This window comes from Jaculus jaculus, chromosome 9, assembly GCF_020740685.1.
Source record: "Jaculus jaculus isolate mJacJac1 chromosome 9, mJacJac1.mat.Y.cur, whole genome shotgun sequence".
NCBI classification, from domain to species: domain Eukaryota; kingdom Metazoa; phylum Chordata; class Mammalia; order Rodentia; family Dipodidae; genus Jaculus; species Jaculus jaculus.
In genome coordinates, this window is record NC_059110.1 from 8,745,087 (window position 1) to 8,770,873 (window position 25,787).

The window sequence follows — 25,787 nt, forward strand, 5'->3', positions numbered from 1 at the left end:
CTTTATCCTTCTCAACCCTCCCCCCCATAGGACTAAGGGTGAGGGGCAGCACACACCCTTAGGGGCTTTGGCTTTATTAGATTATCTGTTTGTTTAAACCCCACTACTGCATAAATACTCTGTGCTGTTTGGATTGAATGTATGTATTTCTCAGTTGAATTTTAGAATTTGCCAGTAAATTGCTCCACCCAGTCTACTAGAATACTTGAATAGCAGGCAAACTCAACACCTAGGGTCACCTCTGCCATTTTCTTGGAGTATAAGAGCTATACTTGGCACCTTAAACTCCTACCCTGAAGATATATAAAGTCAGATTTACACAGTTAATAACACTGCAGATAATCAGAAAACCCAAGCATCAAATTACTCAAGATGCAAAAATCTCTACAAGAAACAAAAAAAAAAATCAAGACAATCCCACCAAAAACTATAAATCCATCAGAAATGACCCCCAGTGAGACTGTTTTAGATGAAATGCCTGACAACGATTTTTTTAAAATGGTAATTTCTATACTCAAAGAAATCAAATGATACTAAATGCTGGTGAGGATGTGGAAAAAGAGGAACCCTTCTACACTGTTGCTGGAAATGCAATCTGGTACAGCCATTGTGGAAATCAGTGTGGAGGTTCCTGAGACAGCTAAAAACAGATCTACCATATGACCCAGCTATAGCACTGCTAGGCATATATCCTAAGGACTTATCACACTACTTTAGAGAACTTGCTCGATCATGTTTATTGCTGCTCTATTCCCAAGAGCTAGGAAATGGAACCCATCATAAATGTCCCTCAACTGATGAGTGGATAATGAAGATGTGGTACACTTATACAATGGAGTTCTATTCAACAGTTTAAAAAAAAGACGACATTATGAAATTATTGTAGGGATGGACCTGGAGAAGATTATACTTAGTGAGGTAACCCAGACCCAGAAAGCCAGGTACCACATGTACTCTCCCATATGTGGATCCTAGCTACAAATGTCTGGACTTGTATGTTACTTGGACTAAAACTCAGTAGCAGAGGCCAATAATCTAGAAAGGGCTATAAGGGATGGAGGAGAGGGGAGGACTTAACAGGATGGTATTGTATGTATGTAAGAGAAACAGATTACTGGGGATGGAAAGGCCTAAGTGAGTTCAGGGAAGAGACTAAGTACAGGAAAGGTGGGGGGAGGGTAATCAAAATCTAAGAGGGTATGAATAAGTCATATGTAAACCTAGTTTTTTGGACAATGGCACATCCAGAAGATATAGATTGTTACTAGACAATTTTCAGTGCCAGGGATGGGATACCTTCCAGTGAGTTGTTGGCCAGGGCAGTCCTTGATGCCCCCAAAATATTGCAGGCCATTGCTGAGGCTCTTGGTTTCCCTCTAGGAATAGATGGAAAGACCCTATTGCTGAAGACTCCACACGCTTGGGCTGCAAGGTCACTGAGAAATCTTGTTGAAGCTGAGCTGAAAACCTCCTCTGTGTAGACTAGCTGACAGAAAGCTGGAAAAAGCTATGTTGCATGCAGCTCCATGGGAGAGAGGTCATCAGTGGACATAAATAACAGTGAACACTGTAAGCAAGCATTAAGTTTGGCCAACCAGGCCAAATGAGCCAACAAGCACAATAGTGGCATGTCTGTTAGAAGGGAAATCAACCACTCTCTAAATAGACTGGCGGCCTGCTCCATGGGAGGGAATACATGTCTGATACTGAAAACCTATGATGGGGGAAGTCATGAGCCCTAGTGGTATAACATCTGCTGGTATCTAGCTAATTATGTATTTTATGCTCACCAAACTGCCTGGTAAGTACTTCTCTTACTGTTCATACCCATATAATAATGCTACTCTCACTTTTGATTATAGATGCTTCTCTTTTCAGATGACTTTTGGGATAACTCAACAAAAGTTACCATTGTGCTAAGAAGTGACAAAGGAGTCCTCAGCACCAAAACATCTCTATCACACCTTCCAAGGCTCAGAGTCCATTGTGGAAGAGGTGGCAGGAAAAATCTAAGAGCCAAAGGTAGAAAAGGACTCCTTACAACGTGCTCCTCCAGACACAAAATGGCCTGGATATGCATGACCTCACAATGCCTGGCACTACCTAGACAAGACCAGTATAATAGGAGGAAAGGGTAATGAGATTAAAATAAGAGATGATTGAGAGGGGGAGGGAATATGATGGAGAGTAGAGTTGTGAAGGGGAAGTGGGGGGGGGAATGATCATGATTTACTGTCTATAATTATGCAAGTTGTCAATAATAAAAAATTAAAAAGAAAAAAGAAAGGAAGAACAGGGAGGGAGAGGGAGGATGAGGAAGAGCGCTTAGGCACAGACTTCACTGCTGGCGTGTCCATGGACAGCTCCACGCACGAGGTGCCTGAGTCTGCTATGCTAGGTACAGGAAGCAGTTGTGCAAACTCCCTGTAAGACACAATCAAGAGTGTCCAACAGATAATTAATACACATCAAATGCCTAGTACCCCAAGCCCCAAAACTATGTGGAACTAGTGTCCTAAGTCTAGCCTGCTTCTCAGCTGAACACCTCTCAGCAGCTGTTAGAAATCTTCCCATGCCTCCCACCTCACATTCTACTCCCATATTTGGTAATCAGGAGCCACACCTCAGCAGAAGTGTTGGGCTCTCCTCTTCCAAACAACCAAGGAAATGCAGAGCAATGAAAATCCCCAGGCCAGTGTGTCCAGTAATAACTAGCAAGAACTAACACTTGCATTCCAGGGACTGTAGGTCACATCTTCCTGTCATGCAAGCCACTTCACAAGCAGAGGGATTGTTCCCACACATTCAGAGCAGTCAAAGTATAGTGTACAAATAACTCATCGCAAATCACACAGAAAGCCCAGCTCAAACTGAAGCAGTTAGGAACCCATAGGGGCTGTTAGCCTATCAATAAATCATGAATACAGGTTATATATCATTAAGGAAATATCTGTTTGTCTAGGACATCAGTAATCATCTCCACTTTTGTTTTAACATGATACAGCCCAAAGGTGTTTCCCTACAAGGCTACTACTAAACTAAAAACCCTATTACCTACACAAATATCCCTCCCTCTCCAGCAAAATTATACCCAGAAGATAGTGTTTATCCCATGTACCTCATTTACTTTCAGAAGAGATCATTTATTTCTATTAGGAGAAAAAAAAAATAACTGCTAAAGTAAGGAATAAACAGTGCATTATTTTGACAAATGCTATTTTTTTAAAAAAAATGATTCCACCACATAGTGTTTTTTGTCTGGGGAAAGTAGTAAATCTATATTCAACGCTTATAAGAACCTTTTTAAAAATAGCTTGACAGAAAATTTCTGATCCAAAGTATCAAAATGAAGACGACTTTCATTATTCTCTTGGAAATCTCCTCAAAACAAGGAAAACAAAGAACCATTTTCAAGGTGCCAAGTTACATAAAATCGTATCCCTGAACTCTTGACATCTGAAGATGTAAAGCACACAGAAGAGGAAGGCCAAACAGAGCCTTCCAGAGAGATGGCTGTGGGAGGAGCCCTTGAAGAGGCTCACAAAAAGCAAGGTCCAGGCTCTGTGAAAGATGCTGACCAGGCTGAATGCAGAGTCCTCCTGTGAAAAACTATACCCTGGACAGTTGATCCTCCCTGTACCTGCTCCACCTGTATGGTGCAGCTCCTCCTCCAGAGCCAGGAGAGACGTGACCAGGTGATCCTTCTCTCCCACCCACACCAGGCACTGATGGTTAATTCTTGGGTAAAGGAAGTAAATCACAGAAGGCTAAATGAGGACAGCGACAAGGAATGAAAACAAGTGAGCCTCCAAGAAGCCATGTTGCACTGTGAGTAAGAATATGAAAGGGAGAAGAAAACCTAAACGCTGCTGACAGCTGGTGGTTCCCAGTGACCATTCCACAATAAGATATGACAGAGTACTGCTTGAAACCTGAATGAATGCTCAAGGACCATGACGTCTTTAAAAGCCTCAGATAATAAATAGAGGAGATACATGTATACATACAGTGATTCTCCTACCTCTGCCTCCTGAGTGCTGGGATTAAAGGTGTGTGCCACCATGCCCAGCTGAGATACATATTTTTTAAGACCATCCCTATATGGTCATAAATGTCAAAAAACAGGCCAGGCACGGTGGTATACGCCTTTAATCCCAGCAGTCGGGAGGCAGAGGTAGGAGGATCACTGTGAGTTCAAGGCCACCCTGAGACTACATAGTGAATTCCAGGTCAGCCTGGGCTAGAGTGAGACCCTACCTTGAAAAACCAAAATAAATAAATAAATGTCAAAACACTGCAGCTCCAATGTATAGAAAAGAATACTATTTAAAATTATAACTTGTGTCGTTATAGCAGTATATGAAAATAGATATGAACGGGGCAGAGAATGGAATGAAGCTACTGAAAGTAAAAAATATCATGGCTGTCCCCACATCATTCATTAGAGAGCCTTAAAAAAATAAAGTGAGAAAAAGCTCTCAAAAATAAAACAAATTTAGTTAAGAGATTGAATATTTGACTAATAAATTAGAGAAAACAGAAAATGCAGATAAATTATTTTTTTAAATGCAGAATTTTAAGAAATGTTTTTGAGTGAATACATGGTCTCCACCAAATGGACCTGAAAATGACTTCAGTACTGAAACAGGCCGTTGTGTAGGAGTCGCAGTCCCCTCTGCGGCAGGCAGACTACCCTTGCTCACTGCGGCTCATGCCATCTGCAGTCCTCTCCCCAGAGTGGAGGCGAGCATGCCAACTGGTGGGGGGGGTTATACTCGGGTTTTATACAACCTGTAGTCTTCCCTCCAGAGCTGGAGGTGAGCATGCCAACTTGTGGGGGAGGAGGGCCTCTCTGGGAGCAGTCAGAAAGACTGCAGGCTGTGGAGGTCACCGTGACCAACCAGCGATTCTGCCTACAAATCCACAACCTACATAAGCTCAGAAGAGATCCCTTAAGCACTCACAGCCCTGGCTGGCACCGTATTTCCCAGACTGTGAGACCTTGAACAAAAGCCCATGGGAGGTTCATGTGAAGATTTCAGAACCACAGCCCTGGGAAATCTAAAATAGATGTTGTTTTAAGCCATCAAATTTGTGATAATTGTTATACAACAAAAGAAAAGTATGTCTTATAAGAGAGTACCCACTTCAAATTATAGGGATGTATGTATGTGTGTACCCATTACAGTAAACTTGGCAGTAGCTATAAAATATAATCCCTTGTACTTTAAAAAAAAAATAAGAAAAGTTCAAATTCAAGGGAAAATTCTTAGTGAATTAAACTTAGGCTGAGAAATAGAATCTCAAAATATATCCTAGCTGGGCATGGTGGCGCATGCCTTTAATCCCAGTACTTGGGAGGCAGAGGTAGGACTGCCATGAGTTCAAGGCCACTGTGAGACTACACAGCGAATTCCAGGTCAGCCTGGGTTCTAGTGAGACGCTACCTCGGGAAAAAATGTGCGCGTGTGTGTGTACATACATACATATATATCCTGGCTTCACAACTGCAACTTTCATCAATTGATAGTGGGGTATAAGAATGGTATAATCACTTTGGGAATTATTCTTGTAAACCTAAATCTATGCCAAACTATGACGGAAATTCTCCCCCCACCTCTCTGTTAAGGCTGTGCTGGCATAGTGCATAGGTCACAACAAGATATGGACTACACACAAAGTTCACAGCAGCTTTGATTCTAACAGCCAAAACCTGGAAGCAATTCAAATATCCATGAACAAGAGGGTGGAAAAACTGTGTCTCCCTTAAATGGAAATCTAGCATCAATTAAAAAGAACAATGCAACCAGGTATGGTGGTGCACACCTTTAATCCCAGCACTCGGGAAGCAGAGGTAGGGGGAATTACTGTGAGTTTGAGAACTGCCTGAGACTACAGAGTGAGTGCTAAGTCAACCTGAGCTAGAGCAAGACTCTACCTCAAAATAAATAAATAAAAATCTAAAAAAGAACAATGCAATATTACAACAACAGAGATGGATAGATATTATGCTGAGTAACAGAAGCCAAAGAGAAGTATATAAAGAATATGGGTTCACACTCAGTGGGGGTATGCCCTCATGAAGAAGATTAGTGCTTTTAGAAAAGGCGTGGTGCTTGCTTGCAAAGCCCAGGTTTGATTCCCCAGTACCCATGTAAAGCAAGATACACAAAGTAGCACATGCACCTGGAGTTCATTTGCAGTGACAAGAGGCCCTGGTATGTCCATTCTTCCTCCCTCCCCACATCTGTCTCTCAAACAAATAAGTAATAAATAAAACACTTAAAAAGAAAAAAAAGAAAAGGCATGGTGGGGGCTTGCGGCTTCTCTCTCTCTGCTTGGATCTGTGAAAGCAGGACCAGCCTTTTCTGCCATTATGGAATTTTCCCTGGATCTCTAAGCTTCAATAAATCCCTTCCTCCATTATGAAAGAAAAGACTTGATGGATGCTGCAACAAGAGACTATGAAGGAGGACGAGTCCTAACTAGACATGTTCAGTGAAATCTGCCTTTGTATGAGCAATAAACCTCTGCTGTTTATACGCTTCTCAACACAAGGTTGTAAGGATGGAAAAAGACAGAGTGTAAAGTCTGAGAAGGTGCACCAGGTACCTATAACAAGTGCTGGAGCTGTTCTGCAATCAATTTGGTTGAGGCTGATGTGGGAGACTGCATATGTAAATAAGCATAGACATGTACACTTGAAATCAGAGCATTCTTGTGTATATTGATACAAATCCAAATGTTGGAATCCCAGTCCTCAAGGCAATGGTAAGACCTCTGAGAAGTGGTTAAGTCATAGAAACAGAGGCTTCCTATATAGGATTGGTGTTCTCACAGGAGACCCAGAGAGATCCTCCTTCCAACAAAGAATCATCAGTGTATCCCCCACCAGAACCCTACTATGCTGGTAGCCTTGATTCCAGAGACCTCCAGAACTGTGAGAAACAAGTGTACGTTGTTCATAAGCCACCAAGTCCATGGCATTTTGTTATAGCAGCTTAAGACAAACACTTTACTAACCATCTAATGACATTTTAGGACACCTGAAATAATCACCAATTTTTCATAAGCACCCAAATCAGGTAGCAAACAATCCAGCTTGATATTCTCAGGTGCTATACAAATATTCTTAAAAGAAACTATCAGCAATGGTATTCTTCCAAGCACAGCACCTAACACACACTCCTCAATGTTAGCCGAACACATTTCAGAGAGAGTGGCAGTATGTATTTTAGATCAGAAAAATCCAGTGAAAGCCAGACATGGTGACGCATGCCTTTAATCCCAGCACTTGGGAGGCACAGGTAAGGAGGATAGGCATGAGTTCAAGGCCACCCTGAGACTGTGTAGTGAATTCTAGGTCAGTCTAGGCTAGAGTGAAACCCTACCTCCAAAAATTAAAAAGAAAAAAAAAGCTGGTAAGTACATCAATATAATATTCTGCTGTGTAGGGGGAAAAACACACGGGTCTTGTCAAACTAATAACTTCTTTCTCCTTCTCCTCTAACTACAATACAGACCAGGTCCTAAGCCATCACCAGACACCAGCAGGGTTAGATTTACAAGGTGAAGGTGGCACCACTCTGGTTTTCACACTGTGGGTCTTGGGCAGGAGTGTGCCTGAGAGGATGGTGTTAGGATCTAGTCCCACGCCTACACCTGGTGAGAGAGCCCCTGACCTCCCTACGGCTCCCTTTGAACACCTGCATCTTTCAGAGGCAGCAGCCCCGCTCAGGCAGAGAGACGTCGGTGAGCTGGCCGATGACTGACGCGCCTGTGGAGGGAAGGACAGCGCGCTCTACGCCCACCTTACCATCTGTCTTGACAAGGCGCAGGGGACCGAAGTCAAGGTAGCTCACTACCAACAATTCTAAGAAACTCAAGCAAGTTCAGGGGCAGGGGAATCAGAAAGACTACTGGAAGTGATACAAAAAGTGAAACAAAACCATGGCTTACCTCACTGTTGTGGCCCCGCAGGTTGAAGTTTATCCTCTGAGGAGTACTCCTGTCCCTGCGGCAGTGGCTGGAGGTGAAAGTCACGCCCACCACACCGCGCCCATTGCCCGTGGCCAGCCACCCTTCCTCATAGTAGCGCCTCCTGCACACCGGCTTTTCCTTCTCACTCTTGGGGACGCGCCCCTTCCAGGACAGGCAGAGAATATTGGAGTCACTGCAAAGTACAGGCCCATGTTCCACTGCTGCATACATACTTTTTTCAATTAATTATCTTGCTTTAAATGTGAATTTTATTCTGAAATTTTTAAACGAAGTTCTGTCATGGACTTATTTTACTTTTATGGTTGGCTTGCGTTTTTTTTTTTTTTTTCCTCTTCCCTTTAATTATGACTGACCTGGAGCTAATTAGGTCAGTTTTTAAAAAGATCCACCAAATGCATAATGAAAATTTTCTTTATAAAAGATGATGGCAGTCTTCTAAGAAAACATGGGGTCCATGTGTAACTTCAAGTCCTCAGGGAAGGAACATACCGACCCTTTGGAGATGGAGCGTCATCTGTAAGTGGTGAGGGAGAAACGCCTCTTCCTTTTTACTGTGCGGCTACTCTCATTCAGCCTGAGGGTTCAGTTTTGTGAAATATGATTCCACAGACAAAGGGTTGCAGACAGACAGATTTCAAGTAACTTAAGGCTTTAAGAATCCCTCTAGCTAGAAAAGTTTACAGGACGAGACAACACACAGGATCATCTTCCTTCTGAAACACCCTTTAATACAACTAGACAACTTTCTGTGGCTAAAGCTGAAAAAGATTGCATGAAGGGAAAAGAAGGCACACAAACTGTGTAAATCAGACCAGAGTTTGTGCAGGCAGCAGTCCAAATTTCAGGAAGAAAAACACTCTTTCCCCCACTGCTCAGAACCAGAGACTTCCTGCCTCATAGCTGGGCCCTGTGTCCCCAGGAACATAGGGCTCCCTGGAATGACTCTTCCACCGTCCAGTGCCATAGACGCAAAGGCACGGGCTACAGCCACTAAAGCGACCAAGCGCTTGCCTTGGGCGAGTCCTAAGTCCTCTTGCCAGACTCTGGTCCTTTCCTTGGACTCCTCTCTCACTTCCTAGTTCCTTCTCCACTTTTTTTGTTCTGAGAAATCGTGTAATTTTCTATCATAATGAAAAGGAGTAATCTTTGAATTAAGTCCACTGCTATGCAATCTTCTTAGACTGAAGAGGGCAGACAATCCCTTAAACCACACACCCTGGCCAGCATCCAAGCGGCCCACACAGTGATATCGCCCTAGAGAATCTCCATGCTTTGCTGACAACCACCTTCCTGTTCACATTCAGGACCTGTTTTTACAGTGTTTAGTCCAAAGAAAAGGGAACTTTGCTTGTGTTTTCCTGAATATTTTTTTTATTTTGCAATTATTGGTTCAAAATGTTTTTTAAAACATCCTACAGGGACAGAAAATGAAACAGGAAAAATTAAATTAAATTAAATTAAATTAAAAACTATATTAAAGAGTATTCATCAAATACTCTTGACGGAAAAAGGCAGAAGAATCAGTTCATGTTTCAACTTGTCTCGTCACAGCTGAGCTGGCTTTCCTCCAGCCACAACCACAGTAAAAGTCATTGACTTTCAGTCCGAAAATTTTAAATCTGTTCAAATTACCAAACCCAATAAAAAATAAAGTGCACAAAACACTCGTGTGAGCCCATGAACAACAATTTGAATTCGCGTCTCCCTCGGTCACATTCAGTTAGCTCCTTCTTTAAAGTGGAGAGGTATTCTTGACTTAATCTGGACAGATTTTCTTCTTCTTTTTCCACACTTTCTTTATCCATAAACATCATATGGAAAACTGGTTGCTAGTGATGTAGTGTTCTCCCTGCGCTTCTGAGCCCAGTGGTGTTAACGTGCTCCATCGGATTGTTAAATTAATTTTCATCAGTTATAAAACTCTCAAATGTGCAGAAGCCTGGGCCTGTTTTACAGTGTAAATGTGGTTGTAGAGAGACAAGGTTTTAAGCATACGGAGACATGCTCTTCAACTGGCACGTGAAGCATTTATTTTTCTTGTTACTTCAGGAACCGTCAGATTATGTACAGCTTGAAGGCCTTGGTGTCTAACAATCTGTAAAACAAAAAAGAATATTTTTTAAAAAGATAGCTTTAAAATAATCAATAAAGGTCCTAAAAACTAAGTGTTGTAAAACTGGAGACCCATCTTTACATATATACTTACCTAATGTAACAACTGATTAAAGAAAGATAAAATTCAAGGGGAAAATAATATGCCATGAACTTCAAGAAAACATACATTAGCCAGGTGTGGTGGTGCATGCCTTTAATCCCAGCATTTGGGAGCAGAAAATGGAGGGTCATTGTGAGTTTGAGGCCAGCCTGGGACTACAGAGTACCCTACCTCAAAAAGGAAAAAGAGTGGTGGCACACGCCTTTAATCCCAGCACTCAGGAGGGAGAGGATTGCTGTGAGTTCGAGGCCACCCTGAGACTCCATAGTGAATTCCAGGTCAGTCTGGGCTCCAGTGAGACCCTACCTCGAAAAACCAAAAAGAAAAAGAAAACATACATTGTAAGGAGTCTGATTGCCACATACCAGCGTATTAAGTTGCCAGTGGCTAGGCATATCTGAATGAACTCATTGCCTCCTTTCCCCACATTATGCTCTCCTTTCTAAAACTCTGAGCCCTGAATGTGTACCATTATCCCTAAAAGATCATGATCATTATTTAAGCGAATTTTCTCACAAAGGAAACTCAAGGGATTGGAGAGATTGCTTAGTGGTTAAGGCACTTGCTTGTAAGCCTTAAGGCCCAAGTTTAAATTCCCAGTACCCACATAAGGCCAGACGCACAAAGTGGTGCATTCATCTAGAGTTTGTTTGCAAAAAAAGGAGATTCACGAGGTCCAGTCAGGTTAACTGATTTGATTTTTTTCATTATCAGCAGAATATATTCTCTAAAGATACAAAACATAAAGGGCCTTTAGAAGCCCTGTCCTTGATTTACAACACAGCTCTTTACAGCTTCTAAGTTGTCTATTAGCAACAAATTCCTAGAGAATCTGTCTCTAGCAAGCCCATCCTAGCTTCCTATTGCTTGAAGTATATAAACTCATATCACATCTGCAAAGACAGCAAGACTAGACTTGTCTTCTCCTGCCTGCTTCATGGTTCCTTTGGTGTGTCAGAAGAGCCTTTGTTTTCCTATTTCAGGCAAGATCTAGTTATGCCGCCCAGAGACTAGCTTCAGACTCACTATGTAGTCCAGGCTGGCCTCAACGTCATGCTGATCATCCTGCCTCAGCCTCTGAAATGCTGCGATTGCAGGCATGTGGTACTATATCTGACTTTCACAGTTGCCTTCCTAAAGAGTAGCAGCTAATTTCTCCAGGCACTGAAAGACTAGGGCAAGGCCTAGTTTTTTTGCATTTCTAACCAGTTCCCAAAAGATATTAATTCTGTGAGTCAGGCGGCTAAATCTGAGAACCACTGGCCAATGGGATCAGGCCCCAAATGCTGAATTGTTCTATGTACACAAGACCTAGGTTAAATATCACTAGAAGGGTGAGTACCACAGAGGCAGAGGGAAGAGGACAACAGAGTTTGTACTTAATAGCTATACAATTTCAGTTTTGCAAAACAGAAAGTGTTCTGGCAATAAGTGATTACTAAACAACGTGAATAAACTTTAATCCTTTTGATATATGCATTTAAAAATAAGAACCAGGCATGATGCAGCACGCTTGTATTCCCAGCACTTGGGAGGAAGAGGCAGGAGGAGTAGCCAGTCTTGGCTATATAGCAAGATGAAGCCAGCTTATGCTGGCTAAACAAATAAAAAGATCAAGTGGGCATGGTGGCACGTGCTTTTAATCCCAGCACTTTGGAGACAAAGGTAAGAGTTCAAGACCTGCCTGAGACTACAGAGAGTTCCAGGTCAGCCTGAGCTACACTGAGACCCTACCTCAAAAAACAAACTTGATAAAAAAGTAAATTTAATCCTATTATGTATTTCACCTAAATTTATGGTTTTTATTTTTATTTATTTGAGAGAGAAAGAGAGAGAATATGGGTGCCCCAGGGCCTTGAACCGCTGCAAACAAACTCCAGACACATGTGCTACCTTGGCATCTGGCCTACGTAGGTCCTGGGGAATTGAACCTGGATCCTTTGGTTTGCAGGCAAGTACCTTAACCGCTAAGCCATCCCTCCAGCCTTCACCTAAATTTTTAAAAACAAAATTTTTGAAGTAACTATTCAAAACTAAGCCTCTTAATAACACACTGAAACCTTCCTCAATTTGTCATGATGACAGTTTTTACAGTATTGCCCAGAAGCGATCCTGAAGCTCTTCATCAGGAAGGAATAAGCACTGGGTAATCTGACCCAAACCCAATTCTAAAAATTCCATTCCTACTTTGAGATTACTGATTAAATTTAAGCCAGAAACCCAGCAACTGAACCTCAGCATCCTCTCTATCCTTCTGGACTGAGACCTCAAGGACAAAGCAGAAGCCCAGAAGCCCAGGAAGAGACAGAATGGATGGTGGAGTACAGAGAAAAGAATCCCTTGTTCAGTTAGTCTGCAGCAAGTCTGAACTGAACATCTGTTACACAGAAGGCTTCTCTGACGTGCTGTGTACCTCTCCAAATTACATATTCCACTTTATTTTTGGTTGTTTGAAAATTTTAATATTTAACATTAACATTTAATTATTTAATATTGCAATTGGTCATATTCCCATTGGGTTACACTTTTATGTTCCCACTCCCCCACCCCCATTCCACATACATGGATAATCACTGCAGGGTAATGAATGCACCAGTCAGTCTCTGGTGAGCAGAGACAATGCCTCACGTACACCTTCCCATCCTGTGGGTCTTAATTCTGTCCACCCTTCCTGTTCCCTGAGCCTGAAGGATTGGTTAGAAGTCTCCTTTAATGTTGAGGGCTCGGCAGCATCGAATTTTCTGTTTTCATGAGTTTTGAGTGTCTACTGTCATCTCACTGGGTGGTCTACTTCCTAATTTGAGTTACTTTCACTGCAGTTTATTTTTTGTTATCTGATACCTCCTTTCTACCAACATAGACAAAATTCACTATAGAAGGCATGGAGACAAAAATGCACAAGGGGGCTGGGCGTGGTGGTGCACGCCTTTAATCCCAGCACTCAGTTGGCAAGGTAGGAGGATTGTCATGAGTTCGAGGCCACCCTGAGACTTCACAGTGAATTTCAGGTCAGCCTGAGCTAGAGTGAGACCCTACCTCGTAAAACCAAAAGAAAAAAAGCACAAAAGGGCGCACACATCTGGAGTTCATTCGCAGTGGCTGAAGGCCCTGGCATGCCCATTCTTTCTTTCTCTCTGCCTCTTCCTTTCTCTCTCCCTTCCTTTCTCTCAAATAAGAAATAAAATATTTATAAAAGAATTCACTCATATAAAATTTAAAAGCAAGCCTAAGTAATTTTATCAGCTAAGACTATATTCACAGTTATGACTAAAAATGTAAAGCAAGGAAATCAGTACATGTACTGTGCCATGTGTACACAGGAAAGGACACCGGGAGCCACGCTGCTGGTATAGCAGCCGTAATCCATTTCATAACCTGGGTGGCAGCCATGAGTGCTCCTTTACCTCTGATACATACACAGCTGTCACATCCTTTTACATTGATACCTCACAATGAACTATTTTAAGAATATTTTGGGGGCTGGCGAGATGGCTCAGCAGTTAAGGCACTTGCCTGCAAAGCTTAACAATCCAGATTCAATTCCCTAGTACCCATGTAAAGTCAGATGCACAAAGTGGTGCATGCATCTAGAGTCTGTTTGCAGCGGCTGGAGGTCCTGCCATTCTCTGTCTTCTCTTTATCTCTCTGCTTGCAAATAACTAAAAATATTTCTTAATAATTTTAATGGGCTGGAGAGATGGCTCAGCAGTTAAAGGTCCTTGCTTGCAAAGCCTGATGGCCTAGGTTTGCTTTGCCAGTACCCATATAAAACTGAATGCACAAAGTGGCACATGCATCTGGAGTTCATTCACATTAGCAGGAGGCCCTGAGTGCCTATTTCCCTGCTTGAAAATAAATAAAACATAAATAAATAAAAAGAATATTTTCAGCCAGGTGTAGTGGTGCATGTCTTTAATCTCAGCACTTGGGAAGCAGAAGTAAGAAGATCACTGTGAGTTCAAGGCCAGCCTGAAACTACATAGTGAATTCCAGGTCCTTCTGGGCTAGAGTGAGACCCTACCTCCACACACACCCACACCCACACACCACCACCACCACCACCACCCCCCAAAAATGTATTTTCAAAACCAAGTTTAGTGAGGTGTTCAGTATACTAGGCATTATTCCTCTGAGCATTTTGTAAGGATTGCAATCAATAAGGTTTTCTTTGAAAATATAGCATCCAACCTAATAAATACTATTCCCAGTTTAACCTAATAAAGCATCAAAGGTGCTAATTCTCAAGCCAAGGTGTCCACAAAGAAAAGGTATAAACAACAGCATGTGGAAATAAAGAGGATAAAGTCCTATTTGTTTCTAAAGGATAAAATATTAGGATATTAGTTAAGATTGAAATGAGAAACAAAAGTAGAGGATTTTTCAGGAAAAAAATCATGCAGATGTTTTTACATAAATGCAAAGCCAGAAAAATGTGCAGTAGAAACTTCAAATACATGTCCTAGGACCACAAGTATAAGCCTTCAATGATGTATCTGATCTGTTAGGGTTGTGGGGAGTGAGTTTTCTTGTTTGGTGATCTGAATTAAACACAACCCAGTTTCTCCTCCAGGGATGGTGACTGTGTGTCTTCCTGCCTAGTATGAGTGTGGACAGCTCTACCACCAGTGAAGAGGGTTGGTGGGCCCTCTCCACACCCAGGGCTCCCTTTATCCTAACCCTCTCATAGCAATAGGTGCTAAACTCTGCATTTCATTTTAAGTAATTATAATGCCCTGCCCCGAATTAGTCACTCATTCCTTAGAAAGATTTCTAGAATCCACAAATCCCCACTAAGTCCAAAGCAATTCTGACTAGTTCATCATCAGTTTCACTAGCTGTTTAGAAACTAGTTCACTACTGTTAGCTAAGACTGCCAGCAATCACTTATCAGCCCTGAAGAAGCCTGTGATAACATGTAAGTATATAACCAGTGCAAAGATAATGGAGAAGAAAGACTGTCTTTTCTAGGCTACCATTATCTACCTGTTAGTTCTTTTTTATTTTATTTTATTTATTTATTTATTTGAGAGAGACAGACACAGAGAGAAAGACAGATAGAGGGAGAGAGAGAGAATGGGCGCGCCAGGGCCTCCAGCCTCTGCAAACGAACTCCAGACTCGTGTGCCCCCTTGTGCATCTGGCTAACGTGGGACCTGGGGAACCGAGCCTCGAACCGGGGTCCTTAGGCTTCACAGGCAAGCGTTTAACCGCTAAGCCATCTCTCCAGCCCTACCTCTTAGTTCTTAACCATGCTACTAAAGTCACTAAATTCATGTACAGATGGTTACACCCAGGATTATTTTAAAGATGTGTTCTTACTACGCTTACACAGTATCAAATCGTTTCTCCACTGACTTGTGCTGTTAACTTTAGAGATGCAGTCCACAGAAAGTTCTGTTTAATTCAGAACACTACTCCCTCCTCTTCATGTAGCACACAAAGCCATGATAGCATGAACATATGACAAGGGTCTTCTCTGCTGTGGTAGGCTATTTTTCTATTTAATTAATTACATCAACCAAGCCATAAACTCCAAAAAAAGGGACTATGTCTGACTTCAACTTGTATTTCCATTAGTACCCAGCACTTAAGAATGGCATAGTAGCTCAGATTTTTAAGGAAATGGGAAACACTATGATTGAATGATTCTCTATGTGAACCCCAGATCAATATCAGCCATTCAGATTTGATCTCCTAGAAGCCAAGGCTGATGGGAACCAATGCCTATGTGAGTAAAAGAATTCAAGAGGAAAGGCCATTGCTTACTGCTGTTTTCAGAAAACCACAGAGAGGTACATTTTCAGAGGAAGTTTGCTACTCATTTGCTTTCTGTGCACAATTTTAAAAGCTAGTTCTAAGAACATGAATATCTACCTACAGAGAGAAGAGGGAATAGAGCTTGCACGACAAACAGCTTGATTACTAGTTTTGAAAGAGTGGTAGGGGCTGGAGAGATGGCTTAGTGGTTAAGGCACTTGTATGAGAAGCCCAAGGACCCAGGTTCAGTTCCCCAGTACCCATGTAAGCTAGACACACAAGGTGGTGCATGCATCTGGAGTTTGTTTCCAGTGGCTAGAGGCCCTGGCATACCCATTCATCATTCATTCATTCTCTTTCTCTCCCTCTCTCCCTCCCTCCCTCCCTCCCTCTCTCTCTCTCTCTCTCTCTCTCTCTCTCTCTCTCTCTCTTCCTCCCTCCCTCTTTCTCTCTCCCAAATAAATAAATGAATATTTTTTAAAAGAGGGGCTCCATGTAAGCCAAATGCACAAGGTGGTGCATGCATCTAGAGTTTGTGTGCAGTGAGGCCTAATGTCCATTCTCACACTATATATCTGCCTCTTTCTCTGTCAGTCTCAAATAAATAAAAATAAACAACAAATTTTTTTTAAAAGAGTGGGAACTAGATACTTCTTAGAATGGCTCTCCACTTGAAACTTAGATGTTAAAACAGTGCATTCGGGGCTCACTAGTATCAACAATAAAGAGTGTTGGAGGGCTGAACAGATGGCTTAGTGGGTAAGGTGCACACCTGTGAAGCCGAAAGAGCCAGGTTCGATTCTCTAGCTCCCAAGTAAGCCAGATGCACAGGATGGCACATGCATCTGGAGTTCATTTGCAGGGGCTAGAAGCTCTGGCGTGTCCATTCTCATTCTCTCTCTAATAAATAAATGAATAAATAAATAAATAAAAATAAAATATTTTAAAGAATGGGCTGGAGAGATGGCTTAGCGGTTAAGAGCTTGCCTGTGAAGCCTAAGGACCCCGGTTCGAGGCTCGATTTCCCAGGACCCACGTTAGCCAAATGCACAAGGGGGCGTGCGCATCTGGAGTTGTTTGCAGTGGCTGGAAGCCCTGGCGCGCCCATTTTCTCTCTACCTCTTTCTCTGTTACTCTCAAATAAATAAATAAAAATGAACAAAAGTATTATCTAAAAAATATATTTTAAAAAGTGTTCGACATGGTGTGAACACCTGTAATCCCAGCATTCAGGAGGCTGATGCAGGACAAGTTTGAGGTCAGCCTGGGTGGCACAGCAGTGAGGCCTTGTTTCAAAGAAACTGAGAAGATGGGCTGGAGAGATGACTTAGCACTTGAAGTGCTGGCCTGCAAAGCCAAAGAACCCAGGTTCAATTCCTAGGACTCACGTAAGCCAGATGCACAAGGTATTGTATGTGTCTGGAGTTTGTTTGCAGAGGCTGAAGGCCCTGGCATGCTCATTCTCTCCCTCCCTCTCTTTTTCTCTCTCTTTCTACCTCTCTCTCTGTCTCTCAAATAATAAAACAAAACTTTAAAAACTGAGAAGAGGGCTGGAGAGATGGCTTAGTGGTTAAGTGCTTGCCTGTGAAGCCTAAGGACCCCGGTTCAAGGCTCAATTCCCCAGGACTCACGTTAGCCAGATGCACAAAGGGGCACACGTGTCTGGATTTCGTTTGCAGTGGCTAGAGGTCCTTGCACACCCATTCTTGCTCTCTCTAACTCTATCTGCCTCTTTCTCTCTCTGTCGCTCTCAAATAAATAAATAAAAATAAACAAAAAAATTTTTTAAAAACTGAGAAGAAAATGAGAGAGGGGAGAAAGAGTGGGGAAAGAGAAGAGTGGAGATGGGAAAGAGAGCATTTAACTTATCAAAATGATGAAGACTGAAAGAAAAAATTAGCAATTTGGTGATGTAATTCAAAAGACTTAAAATACTGCAAACCTTTTGATTTACCAACTCAACTTTGAAAAATATGTATAGGGTAGGGGAGGACAGGAGAGATGGCTAAGTAGTTAAAGGCACTTGCTTGCAAAGCCTGACAGCCGAGTACTAGTATCCATGTAAAACCAGATGCACAAAATGGCACATGCATCTGGAATGCATTTGTAGTGTCAAGAGGCTCTGGTACACCTATCTCTCTGTGTTTCTCTCTTTACAAATAAAGGCACAAATAATTTTTAAAAAATAGATGGAGTAAAAAAAAAAAAAAAATAGATGGAGTATCCTTTAATCCCAGCACTTGGGAGGCAGAGGTAGGAGGATCGCCATGAGTTCGAGGCCACCCTGACACTACATAGTGAATTCCAGGTCAGCCTGAGCTAGAGTGAGACCCTACCTCAAAAAAGAAAGAATAGAAATTTAGCCAGGTAGGGTGGCACATGCCTTTAATCCCAGCACTTGGGAGGTAGGAGAACTGCTGTGAGTTTGAGGCCATCCTGGGAGTACAGAGTGAGTTCCAGGTTAGCCTGGGCTAGAGTAAGCCCCTACCTCAAAACAACAACAAGAATAAAATATTACCACAGGGAATTAATTTTTGACTATGCAAAGACTTAGGTATAATATTTTCTATCACAGTATTTTTAGAAGGGAATAATTTTAGGTAATCAATATGTCTAAAATGAGATATCAGTTTAATAAGTACTGGCAGGGATATAAAACACAATGTTATGAAGCCATTAATAATTAATTACATTATAGACGATTGTCAAATATCATGGAAAGATATTCTCAGTAACTTCAGAAGTAGGAAGTGCAATTACATGCTAAGAGATAGGATGCTCAGAAGGGCCTGCCCACTGCTAGCAGTAGGTCTTGTATAAATTACTGCTGAACTTTCAGGAAAGTATAGGAAATCTACAAGGAAAGTAGTATACAAAAACATAAGCCTGGCAGGGTGGCGCACGCCTTTAATCCCAGCATTCGGGAGGCAGAGGTAGGAGGACTGCTGAGGGTTCAAGGCCACTCTGATTGAGTTAAGGCAAGACCCTACCTCAGAAAACCAGAGGAAATAAAAGAGAGAGAGAGAGAGAGCAGGGTCATTTGGCAGACAAATGCAGATTTAAGCACTGGAATCAGAATTAGCATGTCAAGCATTATAGTTTATCCATAAATGCCCCATTACTGTGGCTGAAATTCACTTGTCCAGGCTGGGAAGTAGTTCAATGGTACAGCATTTGCCAAGCTAACATGTACAAGGCCAGAAGTTTAACCCTACCCTCAACAAAAAGAGATCTAGGGCTGGAGAGATTGCTTAGTGGTTAAAGCTGTTGACTGCAAAGCCTAAGGACCTAGGTTTGATTCCCCAGTACCCACATAAGCCAGATACACAAGGTGGCACATATATCTGGAGTTCATTTATAGTGGTTGAAGACAGACACACCCATTCTCTCTATCTGCTTCTTTCTCCTCTCCCTCTTTCTCAAATAAATAAATGAATACATAAATAGAATATACATTTTAAAAAAAGAGTTCTAAAATTAAAGCGTCATATTCCAGTGAAACTCCTACCTCAAACCAGGCAGCTGGTTACTATAGATATCCAAATTTTAGTGCAATCTCAAAAGAGAAAATGAGCCTGGGTCATGTCAGCAAGCATCAATAAGCTAAGCCTTGGTTCTAGCTGAGAACAAAGGCATATCCCAGGGTGGAGCCTAAGGAGTTACACTGGCCAGGTTCAGCCAAAACTATTCACAAGACATACAAAATAAATCACTACCAGTTTTCAGTAAAAATAAATTTACATTCCCAAGGCTTTCAAAATATGGAATGAACATAGACTGAATTTAAAATAATTAGGTTTGACTGTTTAAAAGAATTAGACAAGATACAATCTAAAATGGAGAACCAAATAAGACTTTTAGAAGTGACAAACTGAATCACTGAAATACAGTGCAAAACATAAGAGACACCTAATAAAGAAGGAACTAACAAGCCAGTGCTAAAAGTGCAAATAGGGCTGGAGAGATGGCTTAGCGGTTAAGCGCTTGCCTGTGAAGCCTAAGGACCCCGGTTCGAGGCTCGGTTCCCCAGGTCCCACGTTAGCCAGATGCACAAGGGGGCGCACGCGTCTGGAGTTCGTTTGCAGTGGCTGGAGGCCCTGGCACGCCCATTCTCTCTCTCTCCCTCTATCTGTCTTTCTATGTCTGTTGCTCTCAAATAAATAAATAAAAAATGAACAAAAAAAAAGTTTTTTAAAGTGCAAATAAAATGCCCATCAGTTTTTGTAGCACAGGGGGAACAAGAAAATAGAAATTTTAAAAAAAGAGAAATTATGAATAAGGAAGACAGATTAAGGGGCACATATCAACTTGGAATTGCAAAAGAGCACAAGAATGGAGAAAGAAATGTCTGCAGACATGGCTGAGGAGCTACCACAACTGGTGAAGGATCTGCAGAATTAGAAGCCCAGAATCATGGGGGGGGGGTGAATAAATGCATATATGCCCACATGGAAACCTTTGGGCACACAAATGCTAGACAGAGATTAATACAACTGCATTCATCTGCCACCTGAACCCTGTCTTCCAGGATCCCACACTGTCCCCAGCTGGCCTCCTCTCCTTGAGTTGTAATCTGTCCTAAGACTCTGCTTCCTGGTTTCTCTTCCTAATTGCAGTATGAAGCTTCAGTGGACAAGAAACATGCTTTCATCCCTCAATCTTGAAATTTAGGAAGGAATTCAATAAACATATGCTGAATGAATGACCATCCAATGCTGGAAGAGGCCCAATATGTCAACTCTTCCCAAAGCATTGCCATGTCTCCGTGACACAGTAAAAAATGACCCTGAGTGGTACATTTCAGGTCAGCTGCAGATACCATATTCTGATGAAAAAAGAAATTACACTAGAAAAAATCCTATTGAAAAGAGCTAAATTGCAATTGTAGGCTCTTATAAAGCTCAGTTCAGAGCTGGAAGTATAGCTCAGTGGTAGAATCTTTGCCTAACATGTACAAGGCCTTGGTTCAACCCCCAGCATCACTAAATAAGTAAATAAATAAGTACAGTACAGTCATCTAATGTACAGTCCTGGGTGAAGGTGAATACACTGAACAGATAATATAATAAAACCTGCCTTGGGGCTGGAGAGATGGCTTAGTGGTTAAGCGCATGCCTATGAAGCCTAAGGACACTGGTTTGAGGCTCGACTTCCCTGGACCCACATTAGCCAGATGCACAAGGGGGCGCATGCGTCTGGAGATCGTTTGCAGTGCCTGGAGGCCCTGGCGCGCCCACTCTCATCTCTCTCTGTACCTTTTTCTCTGAAATAAATAAACAAAAAAATTTAAAAACACACCTGCCTTAAAGCAGCTCTGCTCTTTCCACAGCACCACTGTCAGTGCTGACCTAACTCAGGTGTACCTCTGCCCCTTCCCCAGTCAGTGCTAACCCAACTAAGGTGTACCTCTGCCCCTTCCCCAGTCAGTGCTAACCCAACTCAGGTGCACCTCTGCCCCTTCCCCAGTCAGTGCTAACTCAACTCAGGTGCACCTCTGCCCCTTCCCCAGTCAGTGCTAACCCAACTCAGGTGCACCTCTGCCCCTTCCCCAGTCAGTGCTAACCCAACTCAGGTGCACCTCTGCCCCTTCCCCAGTCAGTGCTAACTCAACTCAGGTGCACCTCTGCCCCTTCCCCAGTCAGTGCTAACCCAACTCAGGTGCACCTCTGCCCCTTCCCCAGTCAGTGCTAACCCAACTCAGGTGCACCTCTGCCCCTTCCCCAGTCAGTGCTCACCCAACTCAGATGCTGTCCCCACATAGAAATTAATAATTTTTGACAATAGAACACACAGGCACCATAGATTGTTACTAGAAAATTTTCAGTGCCAGGGATGGGATACCTTCCAGTGAGTTATTGGCCAGGGAGGTCCCTATGTCCCCAAAACATCATAGCCCATTGCTGAGGCCCTTGGTTCCCACCAGGAATAGATGGTAAGACCCTACTGCTGAAGACTCCACATACTTGGGCTGCAAGGCCATTGAGAAATCCTGCTGGAGCTAAGCTGAAAACCTCCTCCATGTAGACCAGCTGACAGAAAGCTGGAAAAAGCCACACTGCATGCAGTTCCATGGGAGAGAGAGAAATCACCAGTGAAGAACAACAACAGTGGACACTGCAAGCCTTATATTTGGCCAGACAGGCCAAATGAGCCAATGGGTGCAACAGTGACACGTCTGTTATGGGGGAAACCAACAGCACTTAATTTGACTAGAGGCCCACTCCATGGGAGGGAATACATCACTGATACTGAAAACCTACACCAGAGGTAGTCATGAGCCCTAGGGGTGTAACGTCTGCTGCTGTCTGACTAAATGTACATACTATGCTCATCAAACTGCCCAGTAAACACTTCTTGTAATGTTCATATCCATGTATTAATGCTACTCTCACTTTTGGTTACAGAAGCTTCTCTTTTCAGACAGCAGTGTCCTTGGGTGACTCAGAAGGCACCATCGTGCTGAGAAGAAGTGGCAGGGGAGGACTGGGCACTGAAACATCTCTATCATATCTTCCAAGGCTCAGGGTCCACTGCAGAAGAGACCATCATAATAGGAGGAAGAGATCATGACCTTAAAATAAAAGAGAGACTGATTGAGAGGGGGAGGGGATATGATAGAGTGAAGAGTTTCAAAGGGGAAGTTGGGGGAAGGGAGGGAATTACCATGGAATATTGTTTACAATAATGGAAACTGTCAATAAAAAAAAATAAAAAAGAAATTTACTATCAACATTAATGCACAACCATTGCATAAGGACATGTAAACACAAAAAATTCAAAAATCCATGGTCTAGTTCTTATCCAAGAATAAAGGGGTTTAGATGTAGCAACCAAAAAAAAAGAAAAAAAATACCCTCTCAATCATCCCTACACAGGAAATATAAGGTAGTTTCTTGTAGTTTCCTTTACAAAGTGAAACACACATACACATATACAGAGGTTATAGTGAATCTCCATTTATATCACTCTTACTACCACATTCCTTATTTCTCAAAATCATCATAGCTAAACGCAGGTATAACTGAGTATGGCAGATTTAATTAAAATGTCTTCTGGATTGTATTTCAAACTTTTAAAACTTAACACATGTCAGTAATTTTTTTGTTGTTTATTTTTATTTATTCATTTGAGAGCGACAGACACAGAAGGAGGCAGAGAGAGAGAATGGGCATGTCAGGGCCTCCAGCCACTACAAACTCACTCCAGACGCATGCGGCCCTTGTGCATCTGGCTAACGTGGGTCCTGGGGAATCGAGCCTCGAACCAGGGTTCTTAGGCTTCACAGGCAAACGCTTAACCACTAAGCCATTTCTCCAGCCCGTATCAGTAATTTTTAACTTGGAATTTAAAGCTTTTTTTATTGGGGAGGGTGATTTACAACACATGTGATACATAGTTAATAAAGAGTCTCACAAGGGGGCTGGAGAGATGGCTTAGCGGTTAAGCGCTTGCCTGTGAAGCCTGAGGACCCTAGTTCAAGGCTCGATTCTCCAGGACCCACGTTAGCCAGATGCACAAGGGGGCGCACGCGTCTGGAGTTCGTTTGCAGTGGCTGGAGGCCCTGGCGCACCCATTCTCTCTCTCTCTCTCTCTGCCTCTTTCTCTCTCTGCTGCTCTCAAATAAACAAATAAATAAAAATGAACAAAAAAAAATTAAAAAATAAATAAAAAATAAAAAAAGAGTCCCACAAGGCAGTAACAGTATAACTTAATTCCTAATAAAACAGTTACTTGTGCTATAATCTCACTTCTTAAAATCTACCCAGGCTGGAGAAATGGCTTAGTGGTTAAAGCATTTGCCTGCAAGTCTAAGGATCCAGGTTTGATTCTCCAGTACACACTTTTGCACAAGGTGGCACTTGCATCTGGAGTTCATTTACAGTGGCTGGAGGCTCTGGTGTGCCCATTCTTTCTCTCTCTCACACACACACAAACAGACAAACAAACAAATAAATAAAATATTTTTAAAGAAAGACTAATCATTAAAATAAAAAGTCTACCTGAATATACTGGAACTCAAGAGTCCCTTCTAGGTCTGATGACCCTGCCCTCATATATCTTGTTCCTCCTATTTTTGAGTTAAAATTAATTCTATCTTTTTCTTCCCTTATTTTTGCCAGGTTGGCCTCAAATTCACAGTGGTTCTCCTAACTCCACCAATCACATACTGAGATGTGCATAGGTATGTGCCACCATGCCCAACCTGGATTCTACGCATTTTTAAAGTGTCCTAGGGTGATCAGACACAGCCAAGGAATTGTAGGCCATCATTTTACTCTCAGTGAATCGAAACCACAATTTTAAGGCATCATCACAGCACTTAAAGCTTTTTCCAAAAAAAAAAATTAAATAGAATGGATTATAACAGTTAATAAACATGTGAATTTCCTCATTTTACAGCCAAGTATTTTCATGAAGACCTATATATTGTCAAACTAAAATGAAAACAAAACACCAACTGACATCATGATGAGTAAGTCGCTTTTCACATTTGCTGGCATATTTTTACTTGCAAAAATAACTCCCTTGCATTCCATGCTTTTCTTATGGGAAGGACTCAAATGCAGCCAGCAACTGAACAGAGTGCTGGCTACAACCCAGCTACAGGTATGTGCAAAACTCAGAAAGGGAAAATTACAGAATTTCAATATTGTGTTGGGGATATAGCAGAGGCAGAGTACTTGCCTAGTACAAAACCTTGGGTTCAATCTCTGCTGCCCAGAAAAAAATAATCTTTCCAGAAAGGTGTTATCAAAACAATAGACAACAGGACAGGAAAATTACTCAAAGCTGCCCCTAAACCACATTGTTCAAAAGGTACAATCACAGTGAGAATGAGGTTTGGGGTCAGGCAATGATTTGTACCATCCAGGTACTCTGTGGAGATTCAAAATTCTTATCAAAGGCTTAAGTTTTAGGAGGCTGGAGAGATGGCTGAGCGGTTAAGGCGCTTGCCTGCAGAGTCAAAGGACCTAGGTTCGAGTCCCCAGGACCCACGTAAGCCAGATGTAGAAGGTGGTACATGCACCTGGAGTTCATCTGCAGCAGTGGCTGAAGGCCCCAGCACACCCGGTTTTCTCTCTCTCAAATAAAACTAATGAATAAAATTTTAAAATAAAAAGCTTAGCTTTTAGAAAAACTGCTTCTTTTAAAAGTTCTATTTCCTTGAACCTCATGTGCCATAACCTTTTAATTTTTACTTATTTATTATTGTGCATATGTACCTATAGGTATGTATGGATATGTAAGAGGTATGTGACAAAATTAACTGTTAGAGAAGGTAAAATTGTTTCCTGCAAACCTGAAACTGAATCAGGGCCTAAAACACAAATGCTTATCTCCAAATAGTCACCTACATGTGTCTATCCACAGAGAAACAGGTTTTCTTTCAGCTTTGGTTCCTCCAGCCAACCCTTTTTATATCCACAAAGGCACTGTGACAAAGCTTCATTTAAGGGGGAAATTTAACTATTCAGGCCTCCTCCAGACCAGTTTTCTTGTCAATATGAAGCACTTTTCAATTCCACTGAAAAATTCTAAAAGAAATTGATCTTCAAGATAAAAAATAAAATCTATAATCAGGCAGCCACTCATTTCAAAAAGCTAAGAAAATATATTCCTAGTTTAAAAAAATGAAGAAAATATCATTTTAAATAATAAGAAGGGTAGGGCGTGGTGACACATGCCTTTAATCCCAGCACTTGGGAGGCACAGGTAGGAGGATCACTGTGATTTTCAGGCCACCCGGAGACCACAGAGTGAATTACAGGTCAGCCTGGGCTGGACTGAGACCCTACCTCAAAAAACATACACA

General features: G+C 42.1%; 1 protein-coding gene and 1 non-coding gene across 3 annotated transcripts in view; both read right to left on the minus strand.

The window, feature by feature from the left end:
• Tulp4 (TUB like protein 4) overlaps positions 1-25,787 on the minus strand; it is a 198,858-nt gene that overhangs the window by 142,117 nt on the left and 30,954 nt on the right. For both annotated transcript variants that reach the window (XM_045158536.1, XM_045158535.1), the window contains exon 2: positions 7,960-10,096. In XM_045158536.1, the coding sequence (XP_045014471.1) occupies positions 7,960-8,211 (252 nt within the window). In that variant the 5' untranslated portion in view covers positions 8,212-10,096. The remainder of the gene's footprint in view (positions 1-7,959; positions 10,097-25,787) is intronic.
• Positions 24,209-24,293, minus strand: LOC123463847. The gene has a single exon (XR_006639219.1). It is a non-coding gene; the product is annotated as a small nucleolar RNA SNORD53/SNORD92 (small nucleolar RNA).